The sequence below is a fragment of the Salmo salar genome, chromosome ssa10, assembly GCF_905237065.1.
Source record: "Salmo salar chromosome ssa10, Ssal_v3.1, whole genome shotgun sequence".
NCBI classification, from domain to species: domain Eukaryota; kingdom Metazoa; phylum Chordata; class Actinopteri; order Salmoniformes; family Salmonidae; genus Salmo; species Salmo salar.
In genome coordinates, this window is record NC_059451.1 from 21,657,011 (window position 1) to 21,672,487 (window position 15,477).

General features: G+C 44.0%; 1 protein-coding gene across 11 annotated transcripts in view; it reads right to left on the reverse strand.

The window, feature by feature from the left end:
- LOC106613762 (CUGBP Elav-like family member 5) overlaps positions 1–15,477 on the reverse strand; it is a 237,124-nt gene that overhangs the window by 208,755 nt on the left and 12,892 nt on the right. For all 11 annotated transcript variants that reach the window (XM_014216350.2, XM_045687486.1, XM_045687487.1 and 8 more), the window contains exon 2: positions 1,334–1,416. In XM_014216350.2, the coding sequence (XP_014071825.1) occupies positions 1,334–1,416 (83 nt within the window). The remainder of the gene's footprint in view (positions 1–1,333; positions 1,417–15,477) is intronic.

The window sequence follows — 15,477 nt, forward strand, 5'->3', positions numbered from 1 at the left end:
CATGTCTACCAGCAAAGACAAACAGATGCATAATATAACAAACATACATGCAGAGAAAGGAGTTGAGGAGTTGCACAAGGCTGTTAATTCTCCCTGACGTGGCTTGGTGTTCTTTAATATGTTGTGGATGTTAAATCTTTCAGAGGCCAGATGGTTTGGATACTGTGTTTTCCCTCGCGGCCTCGGTGCCCCCGTACCCCTCATTTATACATTCATCCACATCTCGCCTTTTAATCCCAGTGGTGGGTCAACCCTGACGCATGCCCTCCCAGGCAGGCAAGGGGGCGCAATTAGCGACTCCGCGAGACGGAGGGGACTACGAGCAGGGCGGAATGAGCTGGGAAATAATCCCCCTCTCTTTAACGCACTACTAAGCACAGTTATAGCCTACCGTGAACGCATCCCTTGGCGTTCTCTCAAAGAACAACTTCTTTTTTTCCAGTTTTTTTTAATGCTCTTTAAGAAGAAAAAAAGCCCTCCAGGCTGGAGCTTGGCAAATTTGAAGGATAAAAGAAACAACTTGTTTTTCGAGAAAAGCGGCAGAAATGTTCAAAGTTTGCAGTGTTAGTATTTGCATGTTTAATGTGAAACATGTGCCTTTTGGCTAGGCTCCTTCTTGTATTATTCCACAGAGATGGGGGTTGGTCTGTCTATCTGTGATGTTCTTCTGACCCGGTAATGTTGAGCCATGCTGTCTCTGTAGCAGACCCGGCTCTACTCCGCTCCACTACTGACGCTGACGATGTCCTTGTCACTTGCTATCTGCCATAGTGGGGGAAATAGAAAGAGGACTACTCCCACACACACTGTGTACAAACACAGAGATGCACACACTACACTACACACACAGATACTGTGCATAAACACGCACGCATACCGTGCACAGATATGCACACATTTTGTTTTGTAAAAGCAGAAATCCTATCTCACACTCACACACAGTGCCCTTTCCTATTTTCAAATTGTCTCTTTCATCCCTCGTGCATATCATTTCTGTTCTCCCCTTCGTCTAAGTAAACAACAATGACTCACTAAGCCTTTCGTAAAGAGACCAATTTGAGCAAATGCAAAGAACAAATGAATTGACATTTGATGGCATTGCCTCAGAAAGTGCGAGTGGAGTGCATCTGATCAATGCTGGCTATATTCCCCGGAGAACAGACACATTAAACAGTTCAAACCGTCCCTTAAAAGCCTGGATTATTGATTGAATCATTTTCCAAAGTATTTTTGTATTTTTTATCTCTGGGGCTGGAGCGGGTTGGAGTAGGCTGGTAGGTGGTGATGTTTTCTGTGTTCAGATGGCATGGTGGTGAAGTGGGTAGAGACTTACCCCTGGCAGTGTTTTCTGTTCATGGAGGGCGTTCTGGGCTTTGATGGCCGACTCGCGGGCGCAGTAGGTGAGGAACGCGCAGCCTGAAAAACAGAAAAGGGGGAGATATTAACACAAGTCTATCTGAACACTGGGGACTGAACACTGATGAAAAGAGAGGACACTAAACACCGAGTGGCAACACTAGCTCAGAGACAGAACAAGAGGAGACTGACAATAGATATCAACCCTAGGTCAGTTACTGGGCACAACAACACTCGGCAACAACTGTGTTCAATCAAATCCCCTCCCCTCACAACATTGGGTTCCCTTCAACCTCGCTTAGTCTCAGGCCCTTGTCAGTCATGAAAAACAACACCCTGGAAAGGGGATGTGTCCCTCACAATGAGGCAGCAAGAGCTGCTACTGGGGAACAATCCCTCCCTGCAGACAGTCTCAATGCAGACATACACTCGATTTTCTTCCTGTCTTCAGCTGGCCTTCGGGCTGAATGCTCTCTATCTCTCTTTCTCTCTCCCTCCTCTCTCTCCCTTACTTTCTCTTGTTTTTCTCTCTCTTCTCTCTCCCTCTCTATCTATATCTCTCTATCCCAGCCCCAGTGCCATAGATCAGCCTCTCCCTGTCAAAAGCGCCTACCATGCTGCCGCGATGCACAACACTGAACCCTTCTGACAGCAGCAGAGACAGCAAGAGGGAGCAGGGCCGCAGGACAGAGAGGGGGAAAGAGGGAGGGATGGGAGGACTCGAACACTGTGCAGACGGTGGGAGGGAGGGAGGAGGGCAGGGCTTCAGGCCTCAGGGCTTCAGGCCTCAGGGCTTCCTGAGCACAGAACGAATGCCCAGCCACAAGAACACCAGGTGACTACCACACATACACACATACAAACACACACACTGTCACTCTCGCCCACTGTCTGCCAAATAAAGAGCTCCTCCTGCTGGCAGACAGCCCAGAGAAATGAGGTAGATGAGGAGAGAGAGAGAGAGATTAAAGAGAAAGAGAGAGAGACCCCGGAGAGGTATTGATGCAATCATTTACCCCTGACTGTCTGAATAAATAGATTTGGTAGTGTTATATTAATGAAGTTCATGTCTGAATATATAGATTTGGTAGTGTTATATTAATGAAGTTCATGTCTGAATATAAAGATTTGGTAGTGTTATATTAATGAAGTTCATGTCTGAATATATAGATTTGGTAGTGTTATATTAATGAAGTTCATGTCTGAATATATAGATTTGGTAGTGTTATATTAATGATGTTCATGTTTGAATAAATAGATTTGGTAGTGTTATATTAATGAAGTTCATGTTTGAATAAATAGATTTGGTAGTGTTATATTAATGAAGTTCATGTCTGAATATATAGATTTGGTAGTGTTATATTAATGAAGTTCATGTCTGAAAATATAGATTTGGTAGTGTTATATTAATGAAGTTCATGTCTGAATATATAGATTTGGTAGTGTTGTTCATGTGCGTTACCATACACTATCATATTTCTGCCATTTTAGAGACGGTTTACTAGAAACCATCACATTTCGGGTCATAATTCAACAGAAAATATATTCAGTGGGTGGTGATGATGGCGTCTTTAAAGAGACAATATTCCTATCATTCCCGATGTTGCAGATCACATCACCTTCATCCATCCATAAATTCACCACCTCATTCAACATCTTGCACCCCGTCGCCTGGCTGTATTACGACATGCTTATGCATCTATCTTTCCCCTGAGCGACGCTACATAGACTTTCAATGACCCCAGCATTTTTCCCCCAGCTATTCTTTTCTCAGAGCCAGGTCAGTGCATTATAGTAACCTTTGCTACAGTGCTACACAAAAAGAGGGGGTGCTTTGTCAGGCATTGATCCATTGATTGGCCAGGCCGCGTTACATCCCTATGCCCTACGGCCCTATACAGCCCAACTGTCTCCCAGCACAGCAGGCCTGCTAGTCTCTGCTCTCTAGTCCCTGCTCTCTGGGTCTGGATGTATGTTATGGAAGGACAGTGATGGAGTCTGACAGAGGTGACCACCTCAGTCTTAAGTGGCTGACTGCCAGGAGTCACGGTGCATCTCTCTTCACCCCCCCCCCCTCCCCACCGGCCCTAACCTAATGATTTCCAATGGCTACCAAGCAAATAACTATCATGATGCTTTCTTCCCCACATAACATCACCCCTGTCTCACTGAGGAGACCATGGTACTAAATGGGGCCGTGTTGTTGTTATTCTGTAGGAATTGTGTTGTTGGTATATTTGACAAGTGCCATCCCTATCTCTCACTGAGCAGGGCATCGTTTGCATATTACAATCACAAACACTGCCCAAATTGGATTTATTTGTTAATGTGTAACACATACGGCATTGAGAATAAATTAATAACAACCACAATGCCAACAAACAAAGGGGAACATGAACTCCATTTAAATGTGCTTCTATGTTCTTTAATGTAAGGCTTAATAAGAATCTGCTGGCCACGGGCGAAAGCTCTAACAACTTCCTAATTGGAATCCAAACATGTACAAATAGCCAGCGTTGCATTGCATACCAAGTGCGGACGTCAGAGCCTGATGAAATGGTTTGAAACACGACAAACAGCGATGTAACCCAGAGAGAGAGGCTGGTGGTGTTGCTGACGCAGCGAAGGGAAGGCACAATGTGGAAAATATGAGAGTACCGAGGCATCATTTGATACCAATCTAAAACAGCCCTTATCTCACATGTTGATTTCTAGTGGAGAATCTCCTCTTCCTCCTACTCCTCCTCCTCATCTGCTCCTATATACTCCTGTCTGACGTGTGGCTCCACTACATCAGCTGAGGTAGCTACAGAGAGGCTACAGAGAGGATAGAGAGGCTACAGAGAGGATAGAGAGGCTACAGAGAGGATAGAGAGGCCACAGAGAGGATAGAGAGGCCACAGAGAGGATAGAGAGGCTACAGAGAGGCTACAGAGAGGATAGAGAGGCTACAGAGAGGATAGAGAGGCTACAGAGAGGATAGAGAGGCTACAGAGAGGCTACAGAGAGGATAGAGAGGCTACAGAGAGGATAGAGAGGCTACAGAGAGGCTACAGAGAGGATAGAGAGGCTACAGAGAGGATAGAGGGGCTACAGAGAGGCTACAGAGAGGATAGAGAGGCTACAGAGAGGATAGAGAGGCTACAGAGAGGATAGAGAGCCTACAGAGAGGATAGAGAGGCTACAGAGAGGATACAGAGGCTACAGAGAGGATAGAGAGGCTACAGAGAGGCTACAGAGAGGCTACAGAGAGGATACAGAGGCTACAGAGAGGATAGAGAGGCTACAGAGAGGCTACAGAGAGGATAGAGAGACTACAGAGAGGCTGCAGTGCTGATCAGTCTAGAGGGACATATGGGGGCATTGGGGTGACTGTCTTTCTCTCTCCAGCTCCACTGTGTTGAGATGGTTTGTAATTAAAGACACTTCTCCTCTGCTCTCCCCTCCTCTCCTCTACTCCCCACCACTCTCCGCTCTCCGATAGTAGCCATTTGCAGGGTTATTTCCTGCCGACGAGGCCCTCCATTACTAGTGCAAAAGGGAACGTGTGTCTGATCCAGCACCTTTGGCCCTAATCTGTGAAGTGTAGGTAATTCCTGCTAAGTGTAGAGGTCCTACTGATAAACCCATCACCGTCCCCCCCTCCTCTTACTCTCCTCCTACTCTTCCAGAATCAGCACTTATTCTAAGAGCCTACTACATTCAGTCCCTACTGTCACACACAGACACACACACACACCAACGCACACACACACACAGCCCAATGTACACATAGGCACCACAGCGTCTCTCACTCCATCTTTCTATTCCCTCTCTGTGCCCCAGAGGACCCTGCCCCAGTGTAATGAAAAGGTGTGAACTTCCCCTCTCCTTGGCATTTACTCCACCAAAAGTGTGAAGGTAGCAGAAACAGAGCCAGCCCTGGCTCAGGTCTTTAGTCGCTGCCTACCCGCTCCCTCACACTTCATTTGCACTCTGTGGGAAATGTCATCGCCGAGGGTAGATTACTTGCTTACTTCATTTACTGCTGGAAGGGCTTTCTGAGGGGCCGGAGCCCAAAGTGCACATCATCAGCACTGATACAATGTGATTATTACCTGAATCAGTGGCAGGCGTGGCGGAGCTCTGTGGCGCAGATTGACTATGAGGGGTAATCAGGGCTAGTCTCAGAGCAGTCCTTACTGCTCTAATCCCTCCCTCACCCCCCAAACCCCTGATCCCAGATCTGCACGCACACAGCCAACCACCAAGCCACTGCTCGAGGAGAACAAAGGGAAAAGGTGGGGGTACTTTCCAAAGAGCTTTCACTCATTGTTCCGACAACAATATTTTCCCTGCCCCAGCCTAATTACCTTGTAATGAGTGCTGTAATATAAGCAGTACTCTAGCGTAACCTGTAAACCTTAATTAAGTCAGGCACGTTAAAGGGAGCCGCATGCGGCTGGGCCTCCATCCTCCAGCACCGCACCCTCCTGCACTGTAATTTCAATAGTCTCAAGACACTTCCTCTCCTTGTCTCTTTATCTTCCATCTGCTCTAATATGAAAGACCTCGATAGGAGAAGGCAAAGTCCAATTTGGCAGGCAACATATTGCTTTCACCTGCATTCTCATGTCACTACAAATGAAGGTGGGGTGAGACAAGGAGCGGAAGAACACTCAAGACTGTTGAGATCCTTTATGCTAGTCAGGGAGCAGAAGGTATCCTAGCGTTTAAGAGCATTGGGCCAGTAACCGAAAGGTTGCTGGTTCGAATCCCCGAGCCGACTAGGTGAGAAATCAGACGATGTGCCTTAACCCTAACTGCTGCTGTAAGTCGCTCTGGATAAGAGTGCCTGCTAAATAACTAAAATGTAAGAGGGCCTGGTGTCAACACTGGTAACGGACCCTGGTAGCTTCTGTAACCCCTGGTGAAGGAGACCCAGGCCATTGATTTGTTGCTGTGCTCAATCATCATACACTACGGCCCCTGAGCAGGAAATACATCCTGAAGGACACACTCCAGGTCTGCGTGGACCAACACAGTTGTGTGTGTATAGTAAAGGATTTGTGTTTGTACCTACTAGCTCTCACAGTCTCACGTCATGTTTCTCGAATGTCATATTTCAAAGTTGTTGCAAAAGGTTTAAGTTTAGGCATTAACTCAGAATTCTTAAGGTTAGGCATTGACTCCAAATGGTTAAGGTAAGGGTTACAGTTTGGGATCGCCATAAAACATTGCTTGATTCAAACTTGCAACCTTTGGAATCAGTGGCAAATGCTTACGCCCATCCTTCATCCCCGTCCACAACGCTCTAGCAAAACTGAAACCTACTTGAAGGTAGCAGCGCTCACTGTTGTTTCCATGCCATCTCCCGACTTCCTCAGACATGGATGGGTGTCAAATACTGACTTCTATCACGGGTGACCTGGCTGGTGTATACAGTAAGGGTCTTGGCCTCTCGGCTGGGTGGCGGCGTGCATAATGAGGATGAGGAACACCGTAAAACTGAATAATTTGTTCTGAAAGAGGAATCAATACAGTACAAATCCATTGGGGGGAAAAATGGGCTGAGAAATAGGCCTTGACAAATTCACACACACTCAACCACAGTAGGTAATTCAGTAGTTGGTTTGTAAGGTTGAAGGTTCTCTTGGGCAGTGACTTAAAAACAATACTACTGTAAAGTCCTATAGGGCCAATACTGTGGTGGAAACTTGGCACCTGCAGTGGATGTAGCTTTCCTGTGTGGACTGACTAAATGAATGATCTCTGCCTGCTTTAAGCCTGTGCCAGGCCAGCATTATAAATACATCCAGTGGCCTGCACCCCTGATGAAGAAGCTAATTGACACCATTAATGGATGGGGTTTCAGGGTGCAGTAAATACTGTGTCCGTTCACAGTGGTGCGGCCACGTCAGGCGTGGGTGGACTGACTGAGAGAGGAACATGGCTTAAACTCCTCATCAGATGGAGGGCAATGGGAGTTTACCTGCCAAGTCCCCCCTTAGCCCACAGCTAAGGGATTTACAGGGGAATCAATAAGAAGTTTTCTGTGAGCCCCATCAAGGTCAGAAAACTGCATCTCTTCCTCTTCATGTTCTATAACAGGCCCTGGGAAAAACATGAACATGCCCTGACCATAAACACTGCATAGGCTATACTATGCCTGGAAAATACTATAGGATAGAAACAAAAAGGGAGTTCTATGTTAGTTAGCCACATTGGCATTTTTGATGTGATACCCACACTATTACTGTCTTGTTTTCAAAAAGCACTGCGATTTGAACCTCGAGTCAGATCAATTGATCACAGTAAATTCACATTAGTCAAAGATAGGCAGTTCCAAACTGACTTGGTCTGAGAGACAGATCCGCTTTTGAGGTCCTTTGATTTTACAAATTGGGAAAGGTGTCTTTAAAGATGAAGCTTCAAAGCTCCAAGGCTGGCGATAAAGAGAGGGATGAGAAGAAAGAAGTCCCCCTCTCTTCGCCCACTACGCATACACTGCACTTTATTTCCCAGCGCCCATTCATGCGGCATTTGGAGAAAACATTAATTGCACCTTTCCAGATTCCTTACTAAATAGACTAACGAGTAAACCTTGCTGCACGCTCTGTCTTTTCGACTAGCGATTATGTACTTTGAGGCACAAAGCAGATTCCTCATATACACACAGATTTTAAATTACGTGCAACATGCCAAATATTACAGATTTTTTTTCTCTCTCCCTGAGCATTTTCTTCCTCTGACTACTGGGCTGGAATGATAATAATCATTAACACAGGTGGTCTTGCAAATGAGCAGGTGCCACCGTGTTAATTGTATTGATGTATTTCCTGGTAACGGCGGTGGCCAGTGTTACGCCTCCAAAAATGTCTCGTCCTTTAAAGCCGACCACTGGCTCGGTGAAAGAGAGAGAACCTTCTTAGCTCGTCTGTTAAAGAGCTATAAACTCTCAAGGTTGTGGAGCCAAAAAGCTGCCAATATACTGTAGATAGGATAAATCTGTTATTAATCTAGTGTTTTTTTTATTATTATTAAGGCGCCGTTATCACTATGAGTAGTCAAAGATGGGAAAGCTGACATTTCGGAAATTACTATAAGATGTACATCATCAGAATTGCAGTGACAAAGTCACGGGTCCTTAATTAATCTAAGCCCTTTAAAACCAATTATTATTCCTATATGGCATGAAGCCACTTTACTGTACATACTGTACATCTGCACCTTCTGTTACCCTAATTCCAACATTCCTGTGAGGCATCTCCAATACACTATACTGTAGCACCAAGCCATTGGCAACATGCTGTTCCAGAAGACCTCTCTATCTGGCAGTGGAGCGATTAGAGCGTTGCCACTCCTCCATAGGATGGAGAGATGAGGAAGTGAGAACAAAGCTGGGGGTGAGGAATAGAGAACCCCCCACAGTCGGCTACAGCTGCTTTTCTCCCTTCCTCACCTCCCTCCATCTCCCCTCCCTCTCCCCAGTATGGGAGCAGTCTTTAGGGGGAGGCTGGCAGGCAATCAGTGATGTCATGCCAGCAGCACAGCGATGGCAGCTTAACCTATTTTCGGAAATACCACAGATTTCTATTTATAATCATGCTGAACAGCGTGCATCTCCACACGTCCCTCACGGACCAAATATATTCAGACATTTTCCATCATAATGGGTGTTTCATTGTTTCAATGTTGATTTTTAATTAGTTATTCAGGACATATGTTCGTAATAGTAGTATTACAGAAATATATTACATTTACAAAAGTGGTAAATAGGTAGTCGTAGTAGCAATGGAAGTAGTGGTAGTAGTACATTTGACATTTTTTTTACATTTTAGTCATTTAGCAGACGCTCTTATCCAGAGCGACTTACAGTAGTGAATGCATACATTTCATAATTGTTTTTCCCGTACTGGTCCCGTACTGGTTCAATATCATTACATTTGAAATGTTTTACGTCAGAATTTTTCGGCAACAGCCATGTACAGTATGCTATGCATTAAAGCAGCAATATATAACTTTTTGGGCGACCTGACCAAATTCACATAGAAATGTGCATTATAGATCTATCATTCTCATTGAAAGTAAGTCTAAGAAGCGATAAATCTGTGTTCTATTTCTATGCTTCCCGTCTTTTACATTTGGTTTTGTACACCAGCTTCAAACAGCTGAAAATACTATATTTTTGGTTATTGAAAATATATTTCACAGCGGTTTAGATGGTAGTATGATTTAATACACTATGCATTGCTTGTTTTGTTATACAAACTGAAATTAGCAACCAGGAAATTTTATTAACCAATCATACAATTCATTTGACTTTGTTTTTACCAATCTAACTACTGTACATAACTGTACATAACAACATAATGGTAATAATTTACTTGAATGGTAAATCTCAATTGATAAACTGGGTAAATCAAAATGTACCCTATCCCTATTCACAATACAGGTGAATGCATATTCAGTAGGATGCATGCATTGAGTCATTGGGCTTGTTTTGGCTGATTTCACGGGGCTACAGAAGACAAAACAATCTCATTCCCTTCAATGTGGCACTTATTTTACTGTACTGATCAACAACATTTGCATAAAAGTCGCTTCTTTTATAAAAGAGTGCGCTGTCTCTTTAACCAGTAATGACGTCATTCACGAGCCAAGAGGGGTGCGGCCTGTTGGAACCCTCAGCGCGCTGAGGCAATAAATCTTTGGCTGAGGGAGAGACTTGAGGTAGACATGCTCCAGTACCTTTGGCAACTAAGAACGTATCCGCTTTGGGCTTGATGTGTAGTCCATACATGCATAATCTATGAGCAGAATTACCCTTTTACCTCAATTAAACACAAAATCCCAAGTTTGAAAGTGACTGTTTTCTTGAAGCTGAGACACACCATTTTCCCTACATTTCCCTCCACGTGGGACAGCACCTTAGCAATTTGAGTTCTAGCCAATGAGCTTCAGCCCCTCACATTTGAGTGACAACTAGCAAAAGGCCTGCCCAGAATTATTCAATGAGATTGCAGGGCGGGCCCAACGGCTTAGTGGACACAGCTGAGAGAGAGAGAGCGAGAGAGAGCGAGAGAGAGCGAGCGAGAGAGAGCGAGCGAGAGCGAGCGAGAGAGAGAGAGCGAGCGAGAGCGAGCGAGAGTGAGCGAGAGAGCGAGAGAGAGAGAGTGAGAGAGCGAGAGAGAGAGAGAGCGAGAGACAGAGAGAGAGAGAGAGCGAGAAATTACATGGTGCACCTATCTACACATAAGTGACTTAGCCATTTTTGGGGACCACTTTTGGCTTGTGACTGCTACTTTCAGAAATATTGGCTAAAACGTATACAAAAGTACCAGAGAATCTCTTTAAGTGAATGGATAAAGTTTTTGGTGGCAATCAGCTTTGAAATCAGCATATTTTGCGTTACGGTTTGCATATTATCACAAACAAAGTACTAGGGTAGTGGATTGATGTTAGTTTCAGCTGTAAGCTAGCAAGGAAAGTCAGCCTACAAAGCTAGAAGCTACCGGTATCTTCTTGCATTGTAAAGATATTCCAGCCTGTATGGACATTGTTTTGGGAACAATAATTAATCGTTTCAACATTATAAATGCCGTTTCACATTATTCAAGTGTGTTAACTTCTGTGCAGCATGAGTGGGGAGCTAAACATGATCCAGTCCAGACTCCCAGTGCAGGCTAGCAATGAGTATGGGGAGCAGGCACGGGGAGCAGGCACGGGGAGCAGGCACGGTGGCTCCGTTTGGGACATTGGCTGTGCTGATAAGACAGATTTGATCCATGAGACACATTTGACAGGATTACCGAAAGTAACACAAATTCTAGTACCGACCTGTTTTTCATGTTCTAGTATCGAATAAGTACCGACGTTTCTGTATACCGTGCAACACTAAGCAATAGTATAAGTAGTAATAGTAGTATGATGAGCAGTAACATGTCTGCTATTACTGGTGGGTTTGTCTTGAATCAGCAGCTCAGGGGTGATTATGTTATACATCTGCTAAACTTGGCCTCTGCACCTCCACCTTAAATCCCTTTGTTTAGGTCCCCCGGCCCTCCACAATAGATACAGCTTTAAACCTGTCTGAAGACTACTCCATAGCCCCAGCTGTCACGCTCAACACAACACCTTAGGATAGAAGCAACCATTTGTTTCTGCTGCTCTGACAATCACCTCATTTTTCTCATTCCACTCATCTATTGTGCCTGCCCATGTGTCTGTCTGTCACTTGTCTTCCGTCCACTTCTCTGTCTGTCTGCATACAGTACATGTGGCTGTGCTCCCTCCCATCCCTCTCTGTCACGTCTGCCTGGCTGACACTGGCCACCCTACATACAATTATGTCTCTGAGACTGCATTAAGGCCACATTCTAAGAGATGGGATGGCTTGACTAATCTCTGATTGTTTTTACTAAAACAGGGGGATAGCGGGTTCTCCAAGGGCACAACACTGTGAGAAAGACAAATAACAGGTATCTTATTATTTTCCCTGGCTTGTACCAAAGAGGCTTTATTGCATGACTTCTCCTGAAGCGTTCCAAAATGGAGAGGGATTATCACAAAACATTACATTAAAATCTCCTCAACATTGTTATTTCATTTTCCCAGCTTCTAAAATGAGTCAGTGCCGGCCAAGCTAAAACACAACATTAAAGGCACAGGGCAGTCAAAAACGTGACTTTCCTGTGTTTTATATATATTTCCACACTATGAGGTTGGAATAATACTGTAAAATTGTGAACATTATGATAATGCCCATTTAGTCTATGAGCCCTTCGAAAAGGCCGCCTGAAATGTCAACCTGTTTTATTGGAGGGAGCTTTGGCCTTCCATGGTGACATCACCATGGAGTAAATTAGTTAATAGACCAATAAGAGAGAGAGTTCCAAACCTCTCTGCTAATAACAGCACATTTTCAGTTTTACCCTCCCACCTCAACCACTCCCAGACATTCTTGGTTGAAATTCTTGGTTGAGAAATTGCTCTTTGCTAAGAAGTTAGTTTATATATTTTTTTAAAATATTAAAATGGTAAAAAAGAATCACAGTAAGGTACTTCATTTTTACCTAGAAATTATTTGATATTGAGATAAAATTGGCTGCATTGGACCTTTAAAAGAACAGAGAGCGTTACTTACAGAACCATCGCCACTCTCACTGCCTTTATCTCTCCTCTCCTCCTTTCTCCTCTCCCCTCTTTCTACGGTACACTCTGCTCTGCAGGAGATGGCACTCCTTTAAGCTCAGCACCATACAAAATAGATAGGCCTCTATCCTCCTACTTAGCCCAGTGGAGCATGGGTGAGAAGGTGCTGTACTTTTACCACCCTACCGTCTACGCCTTTTAAAGAGAGAAGTCGGCAGACTAAAACATTTTCAACTGTCTCCCTAGTTCTTACTGCATGTATTTTAGTGACCTAAATCATTTTAACTTTGAAGAGGGAAAAATACTTTGGAAATGTATTTTCATCTTACTTTGCTATCATGCTTAGCAAAACAAAACAAACAATAAAGCATTAATTAATTCAAAGCGCCTCTAGCAAGGTCTCGCTTAAAATAGAGATTTTAATATAAAGGGATTTCCTGGTTAAATAAAGGTAAATAAATAAGAAAAACTCATTATTAATTTAACTTACTGACAAAATATTCAAGTTGCACAGCATGCTATAAAAGTAAGATGCATGAAAATAGGACAATTTATGACAAACATTACTCCTCTTTCAAAACATTTGCATGAAGGCTACCACAAAATCAGCAAATTCATTGTCAAAAACATTCTGTGAAGTTAAAACATCTATCCAAAGTCGAATGTGTAACTTACGAAGCATAATCAATAGCTTTCTTCATCACTCTGTGGCACTGTGACCAAAACCTTGATTTGATATCACATCTCCAAATCAAATCAACTGTGAATGGGGGGTGTGAAATAAAACCAAACACGAATGGTCACCCAACCCAAGTCTCAATGGCGCAAACATCCTTGATGGTGACCTCCAGTCCAGACAACAGCTGATAAAACCACAACTGTGAAATCACCCACAACCAAGGTTAATGGAAAGCAATTCATTTCATGTGCATGTAGCTGTGGCTACAAGGGCTACCAGGCAACTTCTCAAAAGACAGTCCATGTTTTCCCACAGACGTGCCCATGTCTCTGCTGTAGGCACCCTCTGAAAGCAGCAAGCACATTGATAAATGGTCACTGAATAACAGCCTTCAAAGATGCCAGGAATGTCCCCACCCTCCCACTCACTCTGCCACCGGTAAGTGTGTGCCCAACGGACACTGGCCTACAGCAGAGACAACGACCTACAGGACTACAGCTCATCCTGAAGTCAAGGCCCACAGCTTGTCCTGTCAGAGCCAGTTGAACTGCTACATCTTTTACGAGGAAACCCTGTTGCTTATTACAATATCTACAGACATCGGAGGGTTGTGAACGGAGCTCGGGTATTGTATTAGTCTGGTGACCTTCACTCAGTGCCCAGATTCACGTCAACATGGTTTATGTTTATAAATCATTGGATCAAAAAGGGGTGTTTTATTTAAATTGGGCTTTGGGTTTTAGTCCAGATATAGGTGAGGTCAGACCAAACCTCAATATGAACAGGTTGTTTTGGTTTTTTGGGTTCTCTTTTTATTCTTCATTTGGCTTAAAGCCCATTCTAAAAATGATGACTGCATATTCATATGCATCGAATTGCGATGGCTCCCATCTCCTGCGGAATTAAAGATCTGTAATGTTGTCAATATAACTTCAAACTTTTCCGCCTGTGCGAGATCTAAAATCTGTCAAAAGCCTATCAATAGGATTCCTGTATGGCTGTGTGTACCATCCTAGCAAACCAAAATTGGTTCTGGGAAAGTTCCCAGAACATTCGTTAGGTTACGGCAAATGTTCTCATAACACAAAAACTGTCCAGTTGTGCTGATGATTATACAATGTTTGTATAAAACATTCGCCTTATGTTGCAAGAATATTCCTAGAACAAATGAAATCTGTTCTTTAAAGTTTCCCAGAATGTTTCATTAGGTTGGTGGAAAGGTCTGGTGAGAAAATTGTGGGAACAATCACAAATGATATGTTCGCAAAACACAAAAACTGTCCTGTTTCAAATCCAATTTTATTGGTCACATGCTCCGAATACAACAGGTGTAGACTTTACAGTGAAATGCTTACTTACGAGCCCGTTCCCAACAATGCAGAGTTAAAAAGTAAGACAAATATTTGCTGAATAAAAAAGGAAATAGTAACACAATAAAAACAACAACGAGGCTATATACAAGGGGTACCAGTACTGGGTCAATGTGCAGGTGTACGAGGTAGTTGAGGTAATTGAGGTAATACAGTATGTACATGTGGGTAGGGATAAAAGTGACTAGGCAATCAGGATATATAATTAACAGAGTAACAGCAGCGTATGTAAACCGTCTGAAAGTGTGTCTATGTGTGTGTGTGTGTGTGTGGCATCAATATGCATGTGTGTTTGTGTTTGGTGCGTGCGAGCGAGCGTGTGTGTGTTGGAGTGTCAGTGTAGTATGTGTCAGTGCGTGGGTAGAGTTAAGTGAGTGTGCATAGAGCCAGTGCAAGAGTCCGTGCCAAAAAAATTACGATAAAGAAATAAATAATAATGGGGGTCATTGTAACTGTTCAGCTGTCTAATAGCTTGGGGGTAGATGCTGTTCAGGAGCCTTTTGGTACCAAACTTGGCTTGCCGTGCGGTAGCAGAGAGAACAGTATATGACTTGGGAGGCTGGAGTCTTTTACAATTTTTGGGGCCTTCCTCTGACACCACCTGGTATAGAGGTCCTGGATGGCAGTTGCCATACCAAGTGGTGATGCAGCTAGTCAAGATGATCTCAATGGTGCAGCTGTAGAACCTTTTGAGGATCTGAGGGCCCATGCAAATCTTTTCAGCCTCCTGAGGTGGAAGAGGCTTTGTCGTGCCCTCTTCATGACTGTGTTGGTTTGTTTGGACCATGACAGGTCTTTAGTGATGTGGACACCGAGGAACTTGAAGCTCTCGACCCAGTACACTACAGTCCTGTCGATGTGAATGGGGGCGTGTTCAGTCCTCCATTTCCTGTAGTCCACGATAAGCTCCTTTGTCTTGCCCATGTTGAGGGAGAGGTT